This window comes from Lynx rufus, unplaced genomic scaffold, assembly GCF_022079265.1.
Source record: "Lynx rufus isolate CCGP_SWC_20201006 ecotype Redwood Valley unplaced genomic scaffold, mLynRuf1.p SCAF_16, whole genome shotgun sequence".
NCBI classification, from domain to species: domain Eukaryota; kingdom Metazoa; phylum Chordata; class Mammalia; order Carnivora; family Felidae; genus Lynx; species Lynx rufus.
In genome coordinates, this window is record NW_025814830.1 from 2,883,794 (window position 1) to 2,901,405 (window position 17,612).

At 51.4% G+C, this 17,612-nt stretch overlaps 2 protein-coding genes across 3 annotated transcripts; one reads left to right on the plus strand and one right to left on the minus strand.

The window, feature by feature from the left end:
- Positions 1-5,161: 5,161 nt before the first annotated feature.
- LOC124510845 (syntaxin-12-like) lies at positions 5,162-6,614 on the minus strand. The gene has a single exon (XM_047077524.1). It carries the CDS (start codon positions 6,127-6,129, stop codon positions 5,686-5,688), a length of 444 nt encoding a protein of 147 aa, XP_046933480.1. The 5' UTR covers positions 6,130-6,614; the 3' UTR covers positions 5,162-5,685.
- A 23-nt stretch (positions 6,615-6,637) lies between these two features.
- LOC124510825 (sialic acid-binding Ig-like lectin 5) lies at positions 6,638-17,373 on the plus strand. 2 transcript variants are annotated; one of them, XM_047077488.1, is made up of 10 exons: positions 6,638-6,758; positions 6,917-6,993; positions 7,072-7,446; positions 7,670-7,948; positions 8,573-8,617; positions 9,142-9,399; positions 9,489-9,779; positions 10,015-10,114; positions 10,684-10,765; positions 16,916-17,373. In XM_047077488.1, exons 2-10 carry the CDS (start codon positions 6,957-6,959, stop codon positions 17,105-17,107), a joined length of 1,659 nt encoding a protein of 552 aa, XP_046933444.1. In that variant the 5' UTR covers positions 6,638-6,758; positions 6,917-6,956; the 3' UTR covers positions 17,108-17,373. The 2 variants fall into 2 exon arrangements, with proteins under 2 accessions (XP_046933444.1, XP_046933443.1); XM_047077487.1 differs by lacking the exon at positions 6,638-6,758 and having other exon boundaries at positions 6,849-6,993.
- Positions 17,374-17,612: the final 239 nt, after the last annotated feature.

Here is a 17,612-nt window from a genome sequence, read left to right on the forward strand (position 1 = left end):
CTGTCCTCACCCTTCTTCTGGATGCGACGATGCAGATGATCAAGCGCTACTTTCTGAGACGAAGCGAGGGGAATGAGGTAGGCTTGTGATGTAGCGCTAGGCTGCCATTGACCTTCTGGTTGTCCTATGGAAAAAGCATCCAGACCGCAGCTGACCTCAGGGGAACTGAAACCACACAAAGTGAAACTGTGGACTAAGGGGACCCGCCGTCCTGTCAGGCAGTTTTGCAAAGCGACCGTGCTCATTGACATTCTCACCAGCAGGGTCTGAAGAGGTCGGGGTCCCCTGCATTCTGTCCAACACTGGATAAAACCAGGCTTTTCAACTTTAAACCCCCCTGGTGTGTGCAGATGCATGTTTTTTTCATGAGTCTTAGTAAGAACTGTGACTTAGGTCTCAGGACTTGACTTTATTTTTTCAAATGTTTATTTATTTTGAGAGACAGAGAGCGAGTGCACCCAGGGGAGGGGCAGAGAGAGAGAGAGAGAGAGGATCCCAGGCAGTCTCCACACTGTCAACTCAGAGCCCGATGTGGGGTTTGAACCCAGGAACTGCGAGATCATGACCTGAGCCAAATCATGAGTCAACGCTTAAGTGACTGAGCCACCCAGTGCCCCTAAAGATATTTTCATTTTTTTTTTTAATTTTTTTTTCAACGTTTATTTATTTTTTGGGACAGAGAGAGACAGAGCATGAACGGGGAAGGGGCAGAGAGAGAGGGAGACACAGAATCGGAAACAGGCTCCAGGCTCCGAGCCATCAGCCCAGAGCCCAACGCGGGGCTCGAACTCCCGGACCGCGAGATCGTGACCTGGCTGAAGTCGGACGTTTAACCGACTGCGCCACCCAGGCGCCCCAAGATATTTTCATTTTTAAGTATTCTCTACACTCAATGTGGGGCTCAGACTCACAACCCCGAGATCAAGAGTCCCATGCTCTACTGACTCAGTCAGCCACGGATCCCTACTCCAATATAAATTTTATAATGAAAATATCAAGTTCTTCAAAAATCACTCCGGGGGATTGGTTGATATATGGCTCTGATTCTGCATATGAATTTAGGTAGACTTGACTTTTACACAGTATTATTTTAAACCCATTAACATGACATATTTTTCGATTTACTCACACATTTAAAAATATTTTTTAAAGATATTATTTTTATTTTATTTTATTTTTTTGAGAGAGACAGGGCACAAAAGCAAGGGGAAGAGACAGAGGAGAGGAGAAGAGAGAGAGAATCCCACCAGGGACGGAGAGAGAGTGGGTGGAGAGAGAGAGAGAGAGAGAGAGAGAAGCAGGGCTCATGTTCATCTGATGTGGGACTTGAACTCACAAACCGTGAGATCATGACCTGAGCCGAAATCAGATGCTTAACGACTAAGACACTGAGGCACCCTTAAAAAAAATTTTTTTTAACTTTTATTTCTTTCTGAGAGACAGAGCATGAGCAGGGGAGGAGCAGAGAAAGAGAGAGGGAGACACAGAATCCAAAGCAGGCTCCAGGCTCTGGGCTGTCAGCTCAGAGCCCAACGAAGGGGTCTGAACTCCCAAACTGGGAGATCATGACCTGAGCCGAAGTCGGACGCTGAACCGACCGAGCCACCCAGGAGCCCCCCGATCTTCGCTATTGTAAATGCTGCTGCAATGAACACACAGGTGCACATATGTTTCTGAGTGAGTGCTTTCATTTCCTTCAGATACAGACCAGAAGTCCATTGCTGGATCATGTGGTAGTTCTGGTTTTAATTTCTTGAGGAACCTCTGGACTGCGTTTCAGAGTGGCTGCACCAATTCACATTCCTTCCCACCAACAGTGCACAACAGTTCTCTCTTTTCCACATCCTTGTCAACACTTGTTTCTTGTCTTTTTGGTCATCGCAGCTTGAGATTTGTCAGACTGACAGCTGTCGGCACAGAGCCTGATGCAGGGCTCGAACTGCTGAACTGTGAGATCGAGACCTGAGCTGAAGTCAGGGGGAGGGGTGCGTTGGGGAGGGGCAGAGAGAGAAGGGGGCAGAGGATCCCAAGTAGGCTCCATGCTGTCAGCAGATTTACCATGCAGGTCTCAAACCCATGAACCATGAGATCATGACCTGAGCTGAAGCCAGAGGCTCAACCCACTGAGCCATCCAGGGGCCCCCACATATGAATTTAAAAAAAAAAAAATGCACCATGTCAAATTGCAAAAGCAAAAATGCTCAAAATCCAAAAATAAGATATCTCACAAGCATTAGAGACTCCTTTCATCAGTCGTTTGCGATACCTCTCTGGCGTATATATATATATATGTGTGTGTGTGTGTATATATATGTATTAGGTTTCTATGTATTGATTTTTGTAACCTCTACACCCAACGTGGGGCTCAGAATCATGACCCTGAGATCAAGAGTGGCACGCTCTTCCTATTGAGCCAGCCAGGAGCCCCAAGAACTTGACTTTCAATCCTACAGCTTGCTACGGGAATGTCTAAAGTGTTTATGATCATGGTGCAATTTGAGGAACGCTTTATCAAGGTTGAGCCCCTCCCAGTGCTTTCAGAAAGGGTCCCTGAAAGGTAGAGCCTCGTGACCTTCATGGCAGCAGGGTAATGCTGCTTCTCTGCTAAAGTCACAGATTTGGGGTGTCCCTGCCCAGTGGGGTCCCGATCTCCCTTGATCCGTCATTTTGCGCGGCCTGGGCCATCACTGTCCCACAAGACCCTCAGATCCGCAGACAATCATTTGAGGATGCCGTGTTCCCAAAACCCGTCAGGGCAGAAGGGCTTTGACCCTGAGCCTTCCCCTGCTTCCCCCCCTCCCCTGGATTTGGGTCCGGAAATGCCTTCCTTCCTGGCCTGCACTTGAATGGTTTTAAGGAAATGGTAAATGATCCTTTTCCAGAACCAGCAGTGGTTTTCAGCTGGAGGGTGAGTCACACTGAATCTCTAGGACTTTCCCCTTTCTCTCTTTAGAAAGGATTAATTACAAGACAGCAATCTTTTTTTTTTTTTTTTAAGAGACTAAACATGATCAGAGGGGAGGGGCAGAGGGAGAGAGAGAAAATATCAAGCAGGCTCCAGGCTCAGTGTGACGGGACTCCATCCCGCCACCCTGGAATCATGACCTGAGCCAAAATCAAGGGTCGGACATTTAACCGACTGAGCCACCCAGGTGCCCCAAGACAGCAATGTTTTATTGAAACTTCTTCTTTTTTTTTTTTTAGTCTAAAACATGGGAGGAGAAAGTAATCTCTTCATATGTTCCTAGGAACATAAGTCTAATACCACTATTCCAAACCAGTATTATTTACAAAAATGACTCTTTACTTTCTTGCCAGGTTCACAAGGACTAGTTTTTTTTGGGGGGGGAGGGGGGTGGGGAGTAAGCGAGAAATACAGAGAGAGAGAGAGAGAGAGAGAGAGAGAGAGAGAGAGATTGGGAATTGGGGCTTATACTCACGAACCATGAAATCATGACCTCAGCCAAAGTTGGACGCTTAATCGACCAAGCCACCCAGGTGCCCCACAAGGACAAAATGTTAAGCCCACCTCAGCATAGCTTTGCGAATCTCCCTGCCATCAAATGCCCAACAATCCTTACGGTGGAAAGGTCGGCCTTTTCATGGCCATGGCAATATTCACCGTGCACCGGGACCACAGAACCCCAGGCAGCAGCAACAAGATGAAACCCCTCCACACCATTCCTGTTTGCCTTCCAAAAGCATGCTGAGTCTAAATCTCCCTTGTCTATCCAGACTGAGGCAGATGAACCCCGGAGGGTTTTTTTGTTTCCTTTTTTTTTTGAGGTCTGTGCTCAAATGTCGCCTTATCGCCATGGGTTCCTCGGAAGGATCTCTCTCAGAAGATGCCCTCCCCTCTCCCCCGGGGCTCACCACTTCCTCATCTGATTTTCTATCAGAGTTTAGCAAAATTTTCCTTAAAGGGACAGGGCCAATATTTGCAGCCATAGTGTTTCCGCATACGGTTTTTCACCTCTTACTGTAGCACAGAAGCAGCCATAGGCCACGACCGGATGGGTAAGTCAGACTCATACACAAAGTGGTTGGCCAGATTTGGCCACATGCCTGCATTCCGGACCCCTGTTCTAGATGAAGGCGACTACGGATCATCTCGGGTCCTGTCCTTTCCCGTTACGGAGTTGCAAGCTTCGTGAGAGAAGCCACACGCTTTTGTTCATTGGATCTTCAATGCCAAGAGCGACTGGCATCGACTCCAATGTTCACGGGATAACAGAAATCCATCCTTGCAATACCTTCTGGTCCTACCGCGTCTATTTCCCTCCTCCAGTGGCGGAGGTGTTCCTTCTGCTCCGTCTGTCCCCTCAGGATGCTTCCCTTGTATTTACTTCAACTAGACTCCACCCTCCTCTAGAGCAGAGGTGGGTCTCTTCCATTCTGGAAGCCCCGGGCGCATCAGAATACTTAACCGAACACTCTCTATAGATCTGCACGGAAAGAAGAAATCGGTCACCACAAGAAGATCGAGGTAAGAATCGAGAAGGCTAAGCGGTGATGGGAGAGGAGCTTCTAGGGAAAAAGAGGATCGTGGGAGTGAGTGCTGGCCATTTTCTCTGATTATAGAAGACGGGGACAATGTTCTGCGGTACGATTTGTCAGCCAAACGCTACCCGCAGGGCTTTGTTCTAAGGCTGGTGCCCATACTTTACGATGGAACATTGTGTGGTCCCCCAAGAGAAATTTAGTGTTAACTAAATTCACCACTTCAGAAAGTGAAGTGTGCATATGGGTGAGCTGCTATGGACACCAGCAGATAATATAGAAAACTTCAGGGGCGCCTGGGTGGCTCAGTCGGTTGAGCATCCGACTTCGGCTCAGGTCATGATCTTGTGGTCCGTGAGTTCGAGCCCCACATCGGGCTCTGTGCTGACAGCTCGGAACCTGGTGCCTGCTTCGGATTCTGTGTCTCCCTCTCTCTCTGCTCTTCCCCTGTTCACGTTCTGTCTCTGTCTCAAGAATAAATGAACATTAAAACAAAAATTAAAAAAAAAAAAGAAAACTTCAGGGGTGCCTGAGCTACTCAGTTGGTTAAGCGACCAACTCTTGATCTCGGCTCAGCCCATGACCTCAAGGTTCGTGAGATCAAGCCCCGTGTCCAGCTCTCAGCTCAGGGAAGCCTGCTTGGGATTCTCTCTCTCTCTGCCCCTCCCCTGCTCGTGTGCCCACTCGTGCTCTCTCAAAATAAAGAAATAAACGTTTCTTAAAAGAGAAAAGAAACTGCCTTCCAGTTAAACACATTGCTAAAAATCTTTCAAAGCAGATAAAGAAATTCAAATGAAAAGGTTCCATAATGAAAAGTGCTAGCTTATTATATAGTTTCTGCCAGACTCTGAGATCCTGGGTCCCAGAGAGTAATTCTATCCCAGTTGTTGGTAAAAAGATGAATCTCGTTTACACTAAAAGGGCGGTATTACAAGACCCTGGTGTCACCTGTCAAAACAAGAATATCTAGAACGGAAATTCCAGTAAGCCCTTGGGATGAAGGGCACTCAGAATACAAGAGCAAGCAAAATGCACGTAAATTAACTCCTAATTTGAGAAATCAATAGAGTGTGTGTGTAAATTGATACACACTGTCTAGTGGGTAGCTAGTTTCTAACTCAATTATGACGATCCGGCCTCTGCTCTCTTCCCCGGATCAGTCTGTTCCAGAAGGACCCCCTACAGCTAAGCAGAGGGTAGCTCCGAGGCAATGGCTTCATGTATAAATCTGTCAGATACTAAGTACCAAGGGAACAGTGATAACCAACAGGACAAGCACCAGAATACAGACGTTCTTGCGAGATTTTCTTTTCTGATCGTAAGCAGCTTGCGGAAACTGACCGGCGTGGCTCTGTCTGCACGCACCTCTGGGCCTTCTCCGTCGGCTTCCGTGCCGTCAGTGGGGTCTCCTTGGTCACGGATCATCACGGGCAAATCTTTAAACCTCTGACGGGCGTCCAAAGTGTGAGCCTGCAGCTGCCGAATTGCCCTTTCCCTCTCTTTAATCAGTTCCAGTTCCTGCTCCGAGGTGGCCACGTCATCCCCCCGGTTCTGCATCTGGTCCCACTCGTCGTGGCCATCAAAGGACAGGCGCTGCTCTTTCGTGGCCTCCCCTCTGCAGGGGGACATGCGGCTCTCGCTCTGGCAATCTTCTCCTTTTCCTTTGCAGACCCTCCTCTCCACCCAGCCTGGAAATCCTTTAAGGCTGCAGAGAAGTCATTCAGTTGGCGTCCTTTGTTCTTTCGGAGCGTCCAGTTCCTAACTATTGTATTTCCTGGGCAAGGTGCTTTGTGGACTATTACAACTGTTGCAAATTTTCCTCCTGTTGCTTGAGTCCTGCTGACTTCCTGGTAGGCTCAGCAAATTCTTTGAGCAGTGGCTGGGCGTCCCCGCCCACCCGTGACTGCTGAAGTCCCGGGGCTGGGGCTCGGAGGGCCCCAGGTTTGGTGAAAGGGACTGTAGGGCGTGAGGAGGACCTAGGACCCACTGGTCTTGCACGAAACTCCTCGAAGCAGCCCCCGCCTGGTTGCACAGGCTGATGGGGAGCTGGGAAGAGAAAGGGCTGGGGGAAGGGGCTGAGGCTGCCCACAAGCTCCCTGTTTCTCTTTCCCAGCTGCTCTTGCCCTTCGCTCACCTCACTCTTGACTTAAATGGCATTGGCCGGGTGACCACCCTCAGATTCACATCTGGGTGAGCACCCCAGCCTCCGGGGCCCTCGGTATTTTCACGGGCTGTGTCAGATGCAGAGATGAGACAAGATAATTTCTTAGTTCCCAACTCACCGCACCCCCCTACCCCCCACGGCCTGTGCTGCCCAAGTTCCCCTTCCGTGGTGACCACAGCTCTGTCACACACGGCTTCCTGTTGGGGCTTCCTTGGCCTCACCCCACATTTGGGGCATTTCCCTCCCTGACAGAAGGACCTGCATCCGGGCTCCTGCCCTGGCCGGTGCAGACATGGTGCCCCTGCTGCTGCTGCCCCTGCTGTTGGGGGGTGAGTGGGCCTCGGGAGGAGGGCTGGGCACAGGTGGGAGAGGCTGGAGCCCCGGCTGAGCCTCCGTGTCCCCCCCAGGGGAGGATCAGGAGTACCAGCTCCAAGTGAAGGAATCCGTGACCGTGCAGGAGGGTCTGTGTGTCCACGTGCCCTGTTCCTTCTCCTACCCCTGGAAGTGGCGGTATTCCCGGACGATGCTCTACATATACTGGTTCCAGGATAGGGACACCTCAAGCAACCGTTATCCGGTGGCTACAAACAACCCACAGAGAGCGGTGAGGACAGAGGCCCGGGGCCGATTCCGCCTCGTCGGGGACCCCTGGGCCTACAACTGCTCCCTGAGAATCAGAGACGCCATGAGGAGTGACGAGGGAGTCTACTTTTTCCGAGTGGAGAGAGGAGAAGACGTGAGATATACTTACACACATACGACGATGACTCTGCGGGTGGCAGGTACAGCAGGGACCCCGGGGGAGGGCTCTGGGATGTGGACACCCCCTCTCAGAGCAGGCACAGGACGCCGGAACATTCCCTGCTGCGGGTCTTGGGGCTGGGACGGTTGGAAGAGATAACGGGGCCCGGGGTCAGCTTGGGCCCTGAGGCCCGGACCCTCTCAGGGTCACCCCGTGGGTCCCCACCTCCCTGGGGCCCGGGCACCTCCCTGTCTCCTCCTCAGCCCTGACACAGGAACCCGACATCCACTTCCCGGAGCCCCTCAAGTCTGGCTGGCCCGCAGAGCTGACCTGCAGCCTGCCGGGGTCCTGCGAAGGGGGAAGACCTCTCACATTCTCCTGGGTGGGGGCTGCTCTGGACTCGCTGGGCCCCGAGACCCTGCACTCCTCGGTGGTGACCTTCACCCCGAGGCCGCAGGACCATGGCACCAACCTCACCTGTCAGGTGAAACTGCCAGAAGCTCAGGCCACCGTGGAAAGAACCATCTGGCTCAATGTCTCCTGTGAGTGCTGGGGAGAGGGCAGGGTCCCCCAGGGTAGTGGGGTTTGAGCTGGTGTGGGGCAAGGAGAGAGAGCAAGGATGGCCATCTTCACCTTCTCAGTGTTCCCCTACCCCTTCCCAATGCTCCCCACCCCTTCTCAGTGCTCCCCTATGCCTTTCCAGTGCTCCCTACCCCTTCCTAGTGCTTCCTACCCTTTTTAGTGCTCCCCTACCCCTACTCAGTGCTCCCTACCCCTTCCCAGTCCTCCCTAACCCTTTCCAGTGCTCCCCACCCTTTCCTGATGCTCCCGGCCCTTTCCCAATGCACCCACCCCTTCCAAGTGCTCCCCTATGCCTTTCCAGTGCTCCCTACCTGTTTCTAGTGCTTCCTACCCCTTCTCAGTGCTCCCCTGCCCCTTCTCAGTGCTCCCCTACCCCTTCCCAGTGCTCCCTACCCCTTCCCAGTGCTCCCCACCCCTTCCCAGTGCACCCCACCCCTTCCAAGTGCTCCCCACCTTGTCAGTGCTGCCTACCCTTTCCCAGTGCACCCCACCCCTTCCCAGTGCTCCCCACCCCTCCGTGGGTGCTGGGTCAGCTTCCATCCCAATCCTCACCTCTGAAGCAGAGCCGTATCTTTCTACCCCAGATGCCCCCCACAACCTCACCATCAGCATCTTCAGCAATGTCACAGGTAGGAAAGAACTGTCCTCTTGGGGGCTGGGACCTGGCCTTGGATGGGGGGGGCGGCTTCCACCATGTGGGATGGGGATCGTAGCTGGAATGGGACCAGATAAGGGAAGAGCACGGATAAAGATCACCACCCTCCCTCCTCCACCTTGCCTGGGTGCAAAAGTGGCGTGCTCAGGCACACTCTGTTCACCTCTATGGGGCACTGCTGTGGTTTTCCTCCTCCCCTCCCGCCCCAGCCTCCTCCATCCTGTTTCCTGCCGAGTTCACTGACTGAGGCCACCAAACAGCCCAGGCGTGTCCCAGTGGGGGCACCGAGCCTTCTCTGAAGATGTGAAGCCCGGACACTTGAGGTCAACCTCTTTTGGGCGTAAAGCCCAGCCTTTGAGCCCTGTTGGACCCAAGTCAGTGGGCCAGGGAAGGCGAGGGAGATGCCAACCAGATCCTGGGACGGAGGGAGACGTGGAGACTGCCGGTCTCCAGCGGCTGTCTCAGTGTCTCTCCTCTCTCTACATCTCTCCCCCAAAGCCCTCAGCATTCTGGAAAACACCTCATCCCTTCTCATCTGGGAGGGCCAAGCTTTGCGGCTGCTCTGTGCTGCTGCCGGCAACCCCCCCGCCGAGCTGAGCTGGTTCCGGGGGTCCCCTGCCCTGAATGCCACCCCCATGTACAGGACCCACATCCTGGAGCTGCCTCAAGTCGGGGCTGCGGAGGAAGGAGTCCTCACCTGCCGAGCTCAGAACTCGCTGGGCTCCCAGCACGTCTCCCTGCGTCTCTCTGTGGTCTGTGAGTGTGGGGACCCCCGGGGGGGGGGCGGGACGCCCGGGGCCTGGGGAGCAGAGGCGTCGCTGACCCTGCCCCTCCCCCCCCTGCAGGCCCCCCGCGGCTGCTCGGCCCCTCCTGCTCCTGGGAGGGCGAGGCGCTGGGCTGCACCTGCTCCGCCCGAGCCCTGCCGGCCCCCACCCTGCACTGGCGGCTGGGGGAGGGGCTGCTGGAGGGGAACCACAGCGACGCCTCCTTGACCGTCACCTCCAGCTCCGAGGGGCCCTGGGCCAACAGCTCCCTGAGCCTCAGGGGGCCGCTGGGCTCCGACCTCAGACTCGGCTGCGAGGCCCGCAATGAGCACGGGGCCCAGAGCACCGACGCCGTCCTGGTGTTGCTGCCAGGTCTGGGGGCTGTGGGGAAGGGTGGGCAGAGCCGGGGGTGGGGGGTGGGGGTGGGGGTAGGGGTGGGGAAGGAGTCTGCATCCTGGAGAAGACGGTCTGGGTGGGCGTGGGGCGGGGGGCGATTGGTGGGACAGGGTGGTCCATCTCGGGCCTCAGCAGGCCCTTCAGTGAGTTCTGCAAGGAGCTAGGAAGGCAAGAGACTGAGTCCTGCAATTCGGTCTCCCTCTCTCCGCAGGGAAGTCGCTCTCCCTGGCAGAAACCGCGACTGCAGCTGTGGGAGGCGCCGGAGCCATGGCCCTGCTGTGCCTGTGTCTGTGTCTCCTCGTCTTCTGGGTGTAAGTCTGTGCGGGGAGGTCCCTCATCCCAGAAGTACAGGGCTGAGTAGGGCAGCTCGAGAGAAGAAATGCACTCCTTCATTTTCATCCTGTCCCCATCCTCCCCCAGTCCTAGGGGACCACCAGTCTGTTTTCCATCTCTCTAGATTTGCCTCTTCTGGACTTAAACAAAAATGTTAACGTTTATTTATTATTGAGAAACAGAGAGAGACCGAACACGAGCAGGGGGAGAGCAGAGGGAGGGGGAGACACAGACTCCGAAGCAGGCTCCGGGCTCTGAGCTGTCTGCACAGAGCCCGATGCAGGCTTCGGACTCACGAACCGCGAGATCACGACCTGAGCTTAACCGACAGAGCCACCCAGGTGCCCCGGCGTGTACAAGTTTTTCTGTGTTAGACGGATCTTTCGTGATGGAAGTTCAGTCTGGCCAAACCTCTGGTCACCCAGGGGGATGCAGTGCTTCCTGGCCTGTCTGGTTCCAGACCGGATACCTCAGCGGATTGGCCGGGGAGCAGACAGCCTGCCCACGGGAGCCTTCGTGGCTGCAGTGTGTTGCTTTCTCCTTTCAGGGTGAAAGCCCGCAGGAAGCAAGCGTCACGGAGTCAAGAGGCCATGGCTAATGAAGACCCTGTCATGGGTACAGTCGCCTGGGTGAGTGATGCCGGGGTCTTCTCGTGCAGTGGGGGGCTCTGGACCTGTCCATTGGGACTCCACACGGAGCTCCTCAGCATTTCCCCGCCCCTGCCCCAGCCTGGTCACCTGAGCAGTCACCTGGGAGGTGACTTCCCCACTCCACTCTTCCCTACTTCCCTTCCAGCCCTTCTGGAGTTTCAATGATGCTTGTTCCCAGTGCTTTGAGAATCAAGTCACATTCCTTGTCCCATGTTTGAAGTCCTTCAGGAGGTGTCCCTTGATGGCCACTCCAGCCCTGGTCCGGCTATGGTGCAGCCACACTGGCCTTCTCGCGGTCTCCCCTACCGCTTGGACCCTTTGCACGTACAGCTCCTCCCACCAGAAATGCCCTTCTGTCCCCATTTCCGTCACCCCACTTCACGTATCACCATCTTCTGCTCTGGGAAAGCTTTGCCATTTCCTTCCCTGCCAACGCCCACGCCTCCCTCCTCTACGTCCCCAGAGCTCCGTGTCCAGCCCCGTCTCGAGGGGCACATCCCACAACACCACTGCATTTCGTCGTGTTTGGGGTGTCTTTGCCGGCGGGGGCTGCAGTTGTCTCTCACTCCGCCCCTGTCCACCATGTCCCTTCTGCCCTTTTATGAAACTGGGGCCGTGTTGCCCTGCATGGAGTTATCCGGAATGCGTTGTTCACGGCCAGTCCCTGGAACGGGCATTGTTTGCTTGCACGTACTCGTTTTGTCCATAATATGATGAGCAACGATGAACCCAGTTGCCACTGTTACCCCTTATATGTGTGTATACCTGAGATACGCGCTGTTTCGTGTAACTATTTCTGAACCTACAAAGGGTGGCACCCTCTGTGCGCGCTTCTCCGGCTCCCTTTGTGGACTCATCCACCCTGCAAATTCGGTCCTGGAGATTCATCCCTGTTGTTACCTGCAGTTACCTGTTTACGGTGTTTCGTTTTATGATCGTGTCTATTGCCTAAGCTCGTCTTGCTGGACATTTGAGTTGCTCCAGCTCTCATTGGATTCACATACGAGTGTTCGTTTTTTTTGGTTTTTTGGCAACATTATGTAAGAATTTAATTACTAGGTCAGAGGGTGTGTGAGTGTTCCTATCATGACAAATGGTTTTCCAAAGCAATCGCATCCATGTGTACACCCATCTGTGCCTCTTGGATCCTGTTGACCTATACAGTCTCCGTGCTTGGTCTTCTCGATTTTTTGGGTCATCTCACTCTCTCGCTATGGTTTTGATTTGCATTTCATTAGCTGTCAAGGAGCATGAAAATCTCTGTCTTCGGTGGCATGTGAACACCTCCTCTCTAAAATGCTTGGTCCCGGGGCGCCTGGGTGGCTCAGTCAGTTAAGCGTCCGGCTTTGGCTCAGGTCATGATCTCACCGTTCAGAGTTCGAGCCCCGCATTGGGCACAGAGCCCACTTTGGATCTTCTCTCAGAGCCCCTCCCCTGCCCTCTCTCTCTCTTTGTCTCTCAAAAATAAAATAAATGTTAAAAAAATAAAATTCCTGGTCTCATCTGCAGCCCATTTCCCTGCAGCCCGTAGGGTGTTTGACTTTCTTACTGAATTGATTGGAGAGCTTTATACATTTTCATACTGGTTTCTTTTTTTCAGTTATATGCACTGTAAATATCTTCCAGTGAGTAATTTGTCTTCACTTTTTAAAGGTGACCTTTGATGAACATAAGTTCTTAATTGCAATATAACCATATTCACTAATCTTCTCTGTTCTTTTTTTTAAAAGATAGATTGACATAGCTTTCTTTTTTTTTAAATTATTTATTTATTTATTTTGAAAGAGAGAGAGAGAGAGAGAGAGAGAGCAGGGGAGGGGCAGAGAGAGAGAGGGAGAGGGAGAATCCCAAGCAGGTTCTTCCCTGTCAGCACAGAGCCCGATGTGGGCCTCGAACTCACAAACCATGAGATCACGACCTGAGCCGAAATCAAGAGTTGGTGGCTTAACCAACTGAGCCACCTGGGTGCCCCTGATCTTCTCTTTTCTGTTGAATGCCTTTTGGGTTTCATTTAAGACAATCTTTCTTTTTTAATTTTAATTTTTTTAACTATTTGTTAAAGTTTATTTATTTATTTTGAGAGAGAGAGAGAGGGCACGCGAGCATGAGCAGGGGAGGGGCCGCACTGTCAGCACGGAGCTCAACGCGGAGCTCAACGCGGGGCTCCAACTCAGGAACCTCGAGATCATGACCTGAGCAGAAATCAAGAGTCGGACGTTTAACCGACTGAGCCACCCGAGTGCCCCTAAAAAAGTCTTTGTTCTCCTAAGATTAGAATGATATTCAAGTATAGTTTCTACTAAAAGTTTTACGTATTCCTTTGGACATGTGAAGCCTTAATCTACCCGGAGTTGATTTGTGTGTGGTGTGCAGTTTTGATCTATGTATGTTCCTCCTCGACGTGCGGAATAATGTCTCTCTCTCCTCTTTGCTGATCTGCCCTCTACTCTGTCAGACATCAGAAGTCTATACATGCGTGGCCTCTGTCTGTGGCCTTCTATTCTGTTCCAGTGGTCGATTTTACTGTCCCTGAGTCAGAACTGTCTATAGAGGCAATAGAATCTACAGACCCAAAACTAAGTCCTACTGTCTGATAGAGCAGGATCCTCTCCTTAATCTTCTTTTAAATAGTGTCTTGGCTATACCTGGACTTTTGCTGTTCTATTAAATATTAGAATCGGTTTATCAAGTTCCAAAAAACACTCCTGTTAGTGTTTTGGCTGGAATGACATTGCATCTGTAGATCAACTTGGGAAGAATATACTTATTTATAAACTCAAGTCTCCTTGTCCGCAAAAACAGGTTATCTATTAGTCTAAGTTTTTTTTTTTCCAAGAAAGATGTAGAAATCCTTCAACACATCTTGCGAACCTTTTGTCAGTTTTCTTCCTTAATACTAGTTTTGTTACTGTTATAAATGCCATCTTTTTAAAAGTGCATTTTCTGATCACTTATCGCTGATATGCGGAATGAAAACATTTAAAAAAATTACAGATTGGTCTTAGATGTCATTTAGAGTCTTGCTGGTTTGGTAGCTGGAGCATTCTTAGATATGATTCATAAGCCTGCTGAACCATTCTTTTACAGAGATATGGATACTGTCTGAAAAGTTTCTGATATCTTGTTTTAAATTGTCATAGCTTTGGGGCGCCTGGTGGCTCAGTCGGTTAAGCGTCCACTTCGGCTGATCTTGCGGTTCATGAGTTCGAACCCTGCGTCAGGCTCTGTGCTGACCGCTCAGAGCCTGGAACCTGCTTGGGATTCTGTGGCTCCCTCTCTGCCCGTCCCCTGCCCGTAGTCTGTCTTTCTCTCTGTCAAAAATAAGTAAAATAGGGGCGCCTGGGTGGCGCAGTCGGTTAAGCGTCCGACTTCAGCCAGGTCACGATCTCGCGGTCCGTGAGTTCGAGCCCCGCGTCGGGCTCTGGGCTGATGGCTCGGAGCCCGGAGCCTGTTTCCGATTCTGTGTCTCCCTCTCTCTCTGCCCCTCCCCCGTTCATGCTCTCTCTCTGTCCCAAAAATAAAATAAACGTTAAAAAAAATTAAAAAAAATAAGTAAAATATTTAAAAAATTAAAAATTAAAAGCATTGCCATGGCTGCTGAATCAAGGCAGCTGATTTGATGCAAATATAGTGTCATTTCCTTCAAAAATCAACTCATCCTTTTAGACTTTAGATACAGAACAAGAAACACCTGATCTCATGCATTCTCTGCGGATGTATTTTTCTTCTAAGAGATTTCTTTTTTTTTTTTTAACTTGAGAGAGAGAGAGAGCGCGCACGCACAAGTGAGGGAGAGAGAGAGAGAAGTGAGGGAGAGGGGGAGAGAGAGAGAGAATCTTTCTTTCTTCATGTTTATTTATTTTGAGAGAGAACACGCAACAGCATGAGTGGGGGAGGGTCAGAGAGAGAGAAAGAGAGAGAGAGAGAATCCCAAGCAGGCTCCGCACTGTCAGTGCAGAACCCGATGCGGGGCTCCATCCCGTGAACCATGAGATCATGACCTGAGCTGAAATCAAGAGTTGGACGCTTAACCGACTGAGCCACCCCGGCGCCCCAAGATCCCATATTTCAACAAATGACTCACTCCCCTGAATCAGTGATGGGGAAAGTAAGCACACTCAGACTCTGGCCTCTGGTAAACAGAGGTCCGTGGAGCACGGATTGTGGGCAGTAAGTGACTAAAGACTGAACACCAGCCAGTTCCTTCATTTGTTCAGAGAGCTCCTCCTTCTACTTTCCCCCTTATGGGGCCAAACCGCCCCGCAGATTCTTCTGGGGCTTCGCTGTAAACGTTCACGTCTTTTCAGTGACACCGGCCCCTTCAGGGGGTTAGTCGTCTGGATCCTAAGCATTGCCTTCGGTCTCTCAGTAGATGCGGCAACGTATGAAACGCAATTACGTGCTTGTCGATCTCATGTTCTTCCGGCTTGCTAAGCTCTCTTGTTCGTTCTCATCATTTGTATGTAGACACTGAACTATTTTTTTTTTAATTTTTTTTTCAACGTTTATTTATTTTTGGGACAGAGAGAGACAGAGCATGAACGGGGGAGGGGCAGAGAGAGAGGGAGACACAGAATCGGAAGCAGGCTCCAGGCTCTGAGCCATCAGCCCAGAGCCCGACGCGGGGCTCGAACTCCCGGACCGCGAGATCGTGACCTGGCTGAAGTCGGACGCTTAACCGACTGCGCCACCCAGGCGCCCCGACACTGAACTATTTTTAACAGGGTTTTTTTTGTTTTTTTTTTTTTTTGATTTAACAAGTATCACAGGGGTGCCTGGCTGGTTCAGTTGGACGAGCATGTGACTCTTGATCTTGGGGTGGTGAGTTCCAGCCCCCACGTTGGGTGTGGAACCTACTTAAAAAATTAAAAAGGGGGGTTGTGGGAGGGGGGGATGGGCTAAATGGGGAAGGGGCACTAAGGAACCTACTCCTGAAATCATTGTTGCACTATATGCTAACTAATTTGGATGTAAATTTTAAAAAATAAAAAATAAAACAAGCTAAAATTAAAAAAATTTGTAAAGGATCCTAGGTTGGGGTGCCTGGCTGGCTCGGTTGGTGGAGCTCAGTTGATCAGAGCATTAAATAAATTTTCTCAAACCCACAAGTCCTCAGAAGTCTTAATACAAGAAAACCCAAACTGAAAACACATTACACTTTCCCTGTGGTTCTGATATTCTCTTTTTTCTTCTTAAAGCTTTTTTTTTAAGTTTATTTATTTATTTTGAGGGAGAGCAGGAGAGGGGCAGAGAGAGAGTCCCAAGCAGGCTCTCCGTCCAGCGGTGCTGAGCCTGATGCGGGGATCAAACTCACGAACCATGAGATCGTGACCTGAGCCAAAACCAAGAGTCGGACACTTAACTGACTGAGTCACCCAGGTGCCCTGGTTTTGATATTCTTAAAACTTACTATACTGTATTGGGGTGTGAGGTTTCCCTGGTCTTTTTTCTTGCGCTTGTGGGCCCTTTCAGCTGGAATGGTTTACCTCTCTTCAATTCAATTTTACCTCCACTATTTTTGTTCACATATTTTCTCCTCTTTTTATTTCCAATAACACAACAGGCCTGAGTTTGGTTCCTGGCTCTGTCTGTTACTAGATGAGTAATCTTGGGCCTCCCACCTCAGTCTACCATGTCTGTAAAATGGGAATAATAAGTATCATTCATACTGTGTGTGTGTGTGTGTGTGTGTGTGAATTAAATGTAATTAGTAAGCCTTCAGTATGGCCTAATCAGTCATAGCGTTACAGAATTTTAAATGGATGAGTGAAGGGCACCTGGGTAGCTCAGTCGGGTAGGTGTCTCTTGACTTCAGGTCAGGTCAGGTCAGGTCAGGTCTTGATCTCACGGTTCGTGAGTTTGAGCCCAGCATCGGGCTCCACACTATCACCTTGGGGTTCTCTCTCTCACTCCCTCTGGCCCTCCCCTGCTCTCTCTCTCTCTCTCTCTCTCTCTCAAAATAAATAAGTAAACTTAAAAAAATAAATGGATGAGTGAATCATTGGGTTCGTAGGAAATGTGTGTGAATAGGAGGATGAATGAACAAATGTCCCATTAGCCCAACCTCCCTTGAGGGGGACCACGTCTGCCTCGTTCCTTCTCCGACTCTCTCGTTTCTCTTTCACTCAGGGTTCCAGGAAGAAGCCCTGGCCAGACAGCCCCCCAGATCAAACGACCCCTGCCGGGGATGCCCCTCCCTCGGGGGAGCCGCAGGAGCTCCATTACGCCTCCTTCAGCTTTCCCGGGATAAAGATGAGGGAACCTCAGGACCAGGAGGCCACCGGCACCAGTGAGTACTCGGAGATCAGGACGAGCAAGTGAGGGCCGCCTGGAGCCAGGAATCCCAGCCCCTGCGGGGAGAGGAGAAGTCAGGCGCCAACTGATGAAGCGCGTGGAGCCCTGTGGCGATATAAAGGAGCAGGACTGTCCGGGTGTCCCCGGGTAGAGCAGATTTGGGCTCAAGCGTAGCCTGTCAAGCAAGTCGCTTCATCTCTGCGTGCTCCAGTTTCCCGTTCCGTAAATCAGAGATCATGCCTTCTGCCTTAAAGGTGGTTGTGAACAGTAAAGAAATTAACACAGAGAAATCAGCCAACAGAGGTCCTATCGCACCATGGGGCTCAGTGCCTACTGATCTGTCTTCTTTTTTTCAACGTTTATTTATTTTTGGGACAGAGAGAGACAGAGCATGAACGGGGGAGGGGCAGAGAGAGAGGGAGACACAGAATCGGAAACAGGCTCCAGGCTCCGAGCCATCAGCCCAGAGCCCGACGCGGGGCTCGAACTCACGGACCGCGAGATCGTGACCTGGCTGAAGTCGGACACTTAA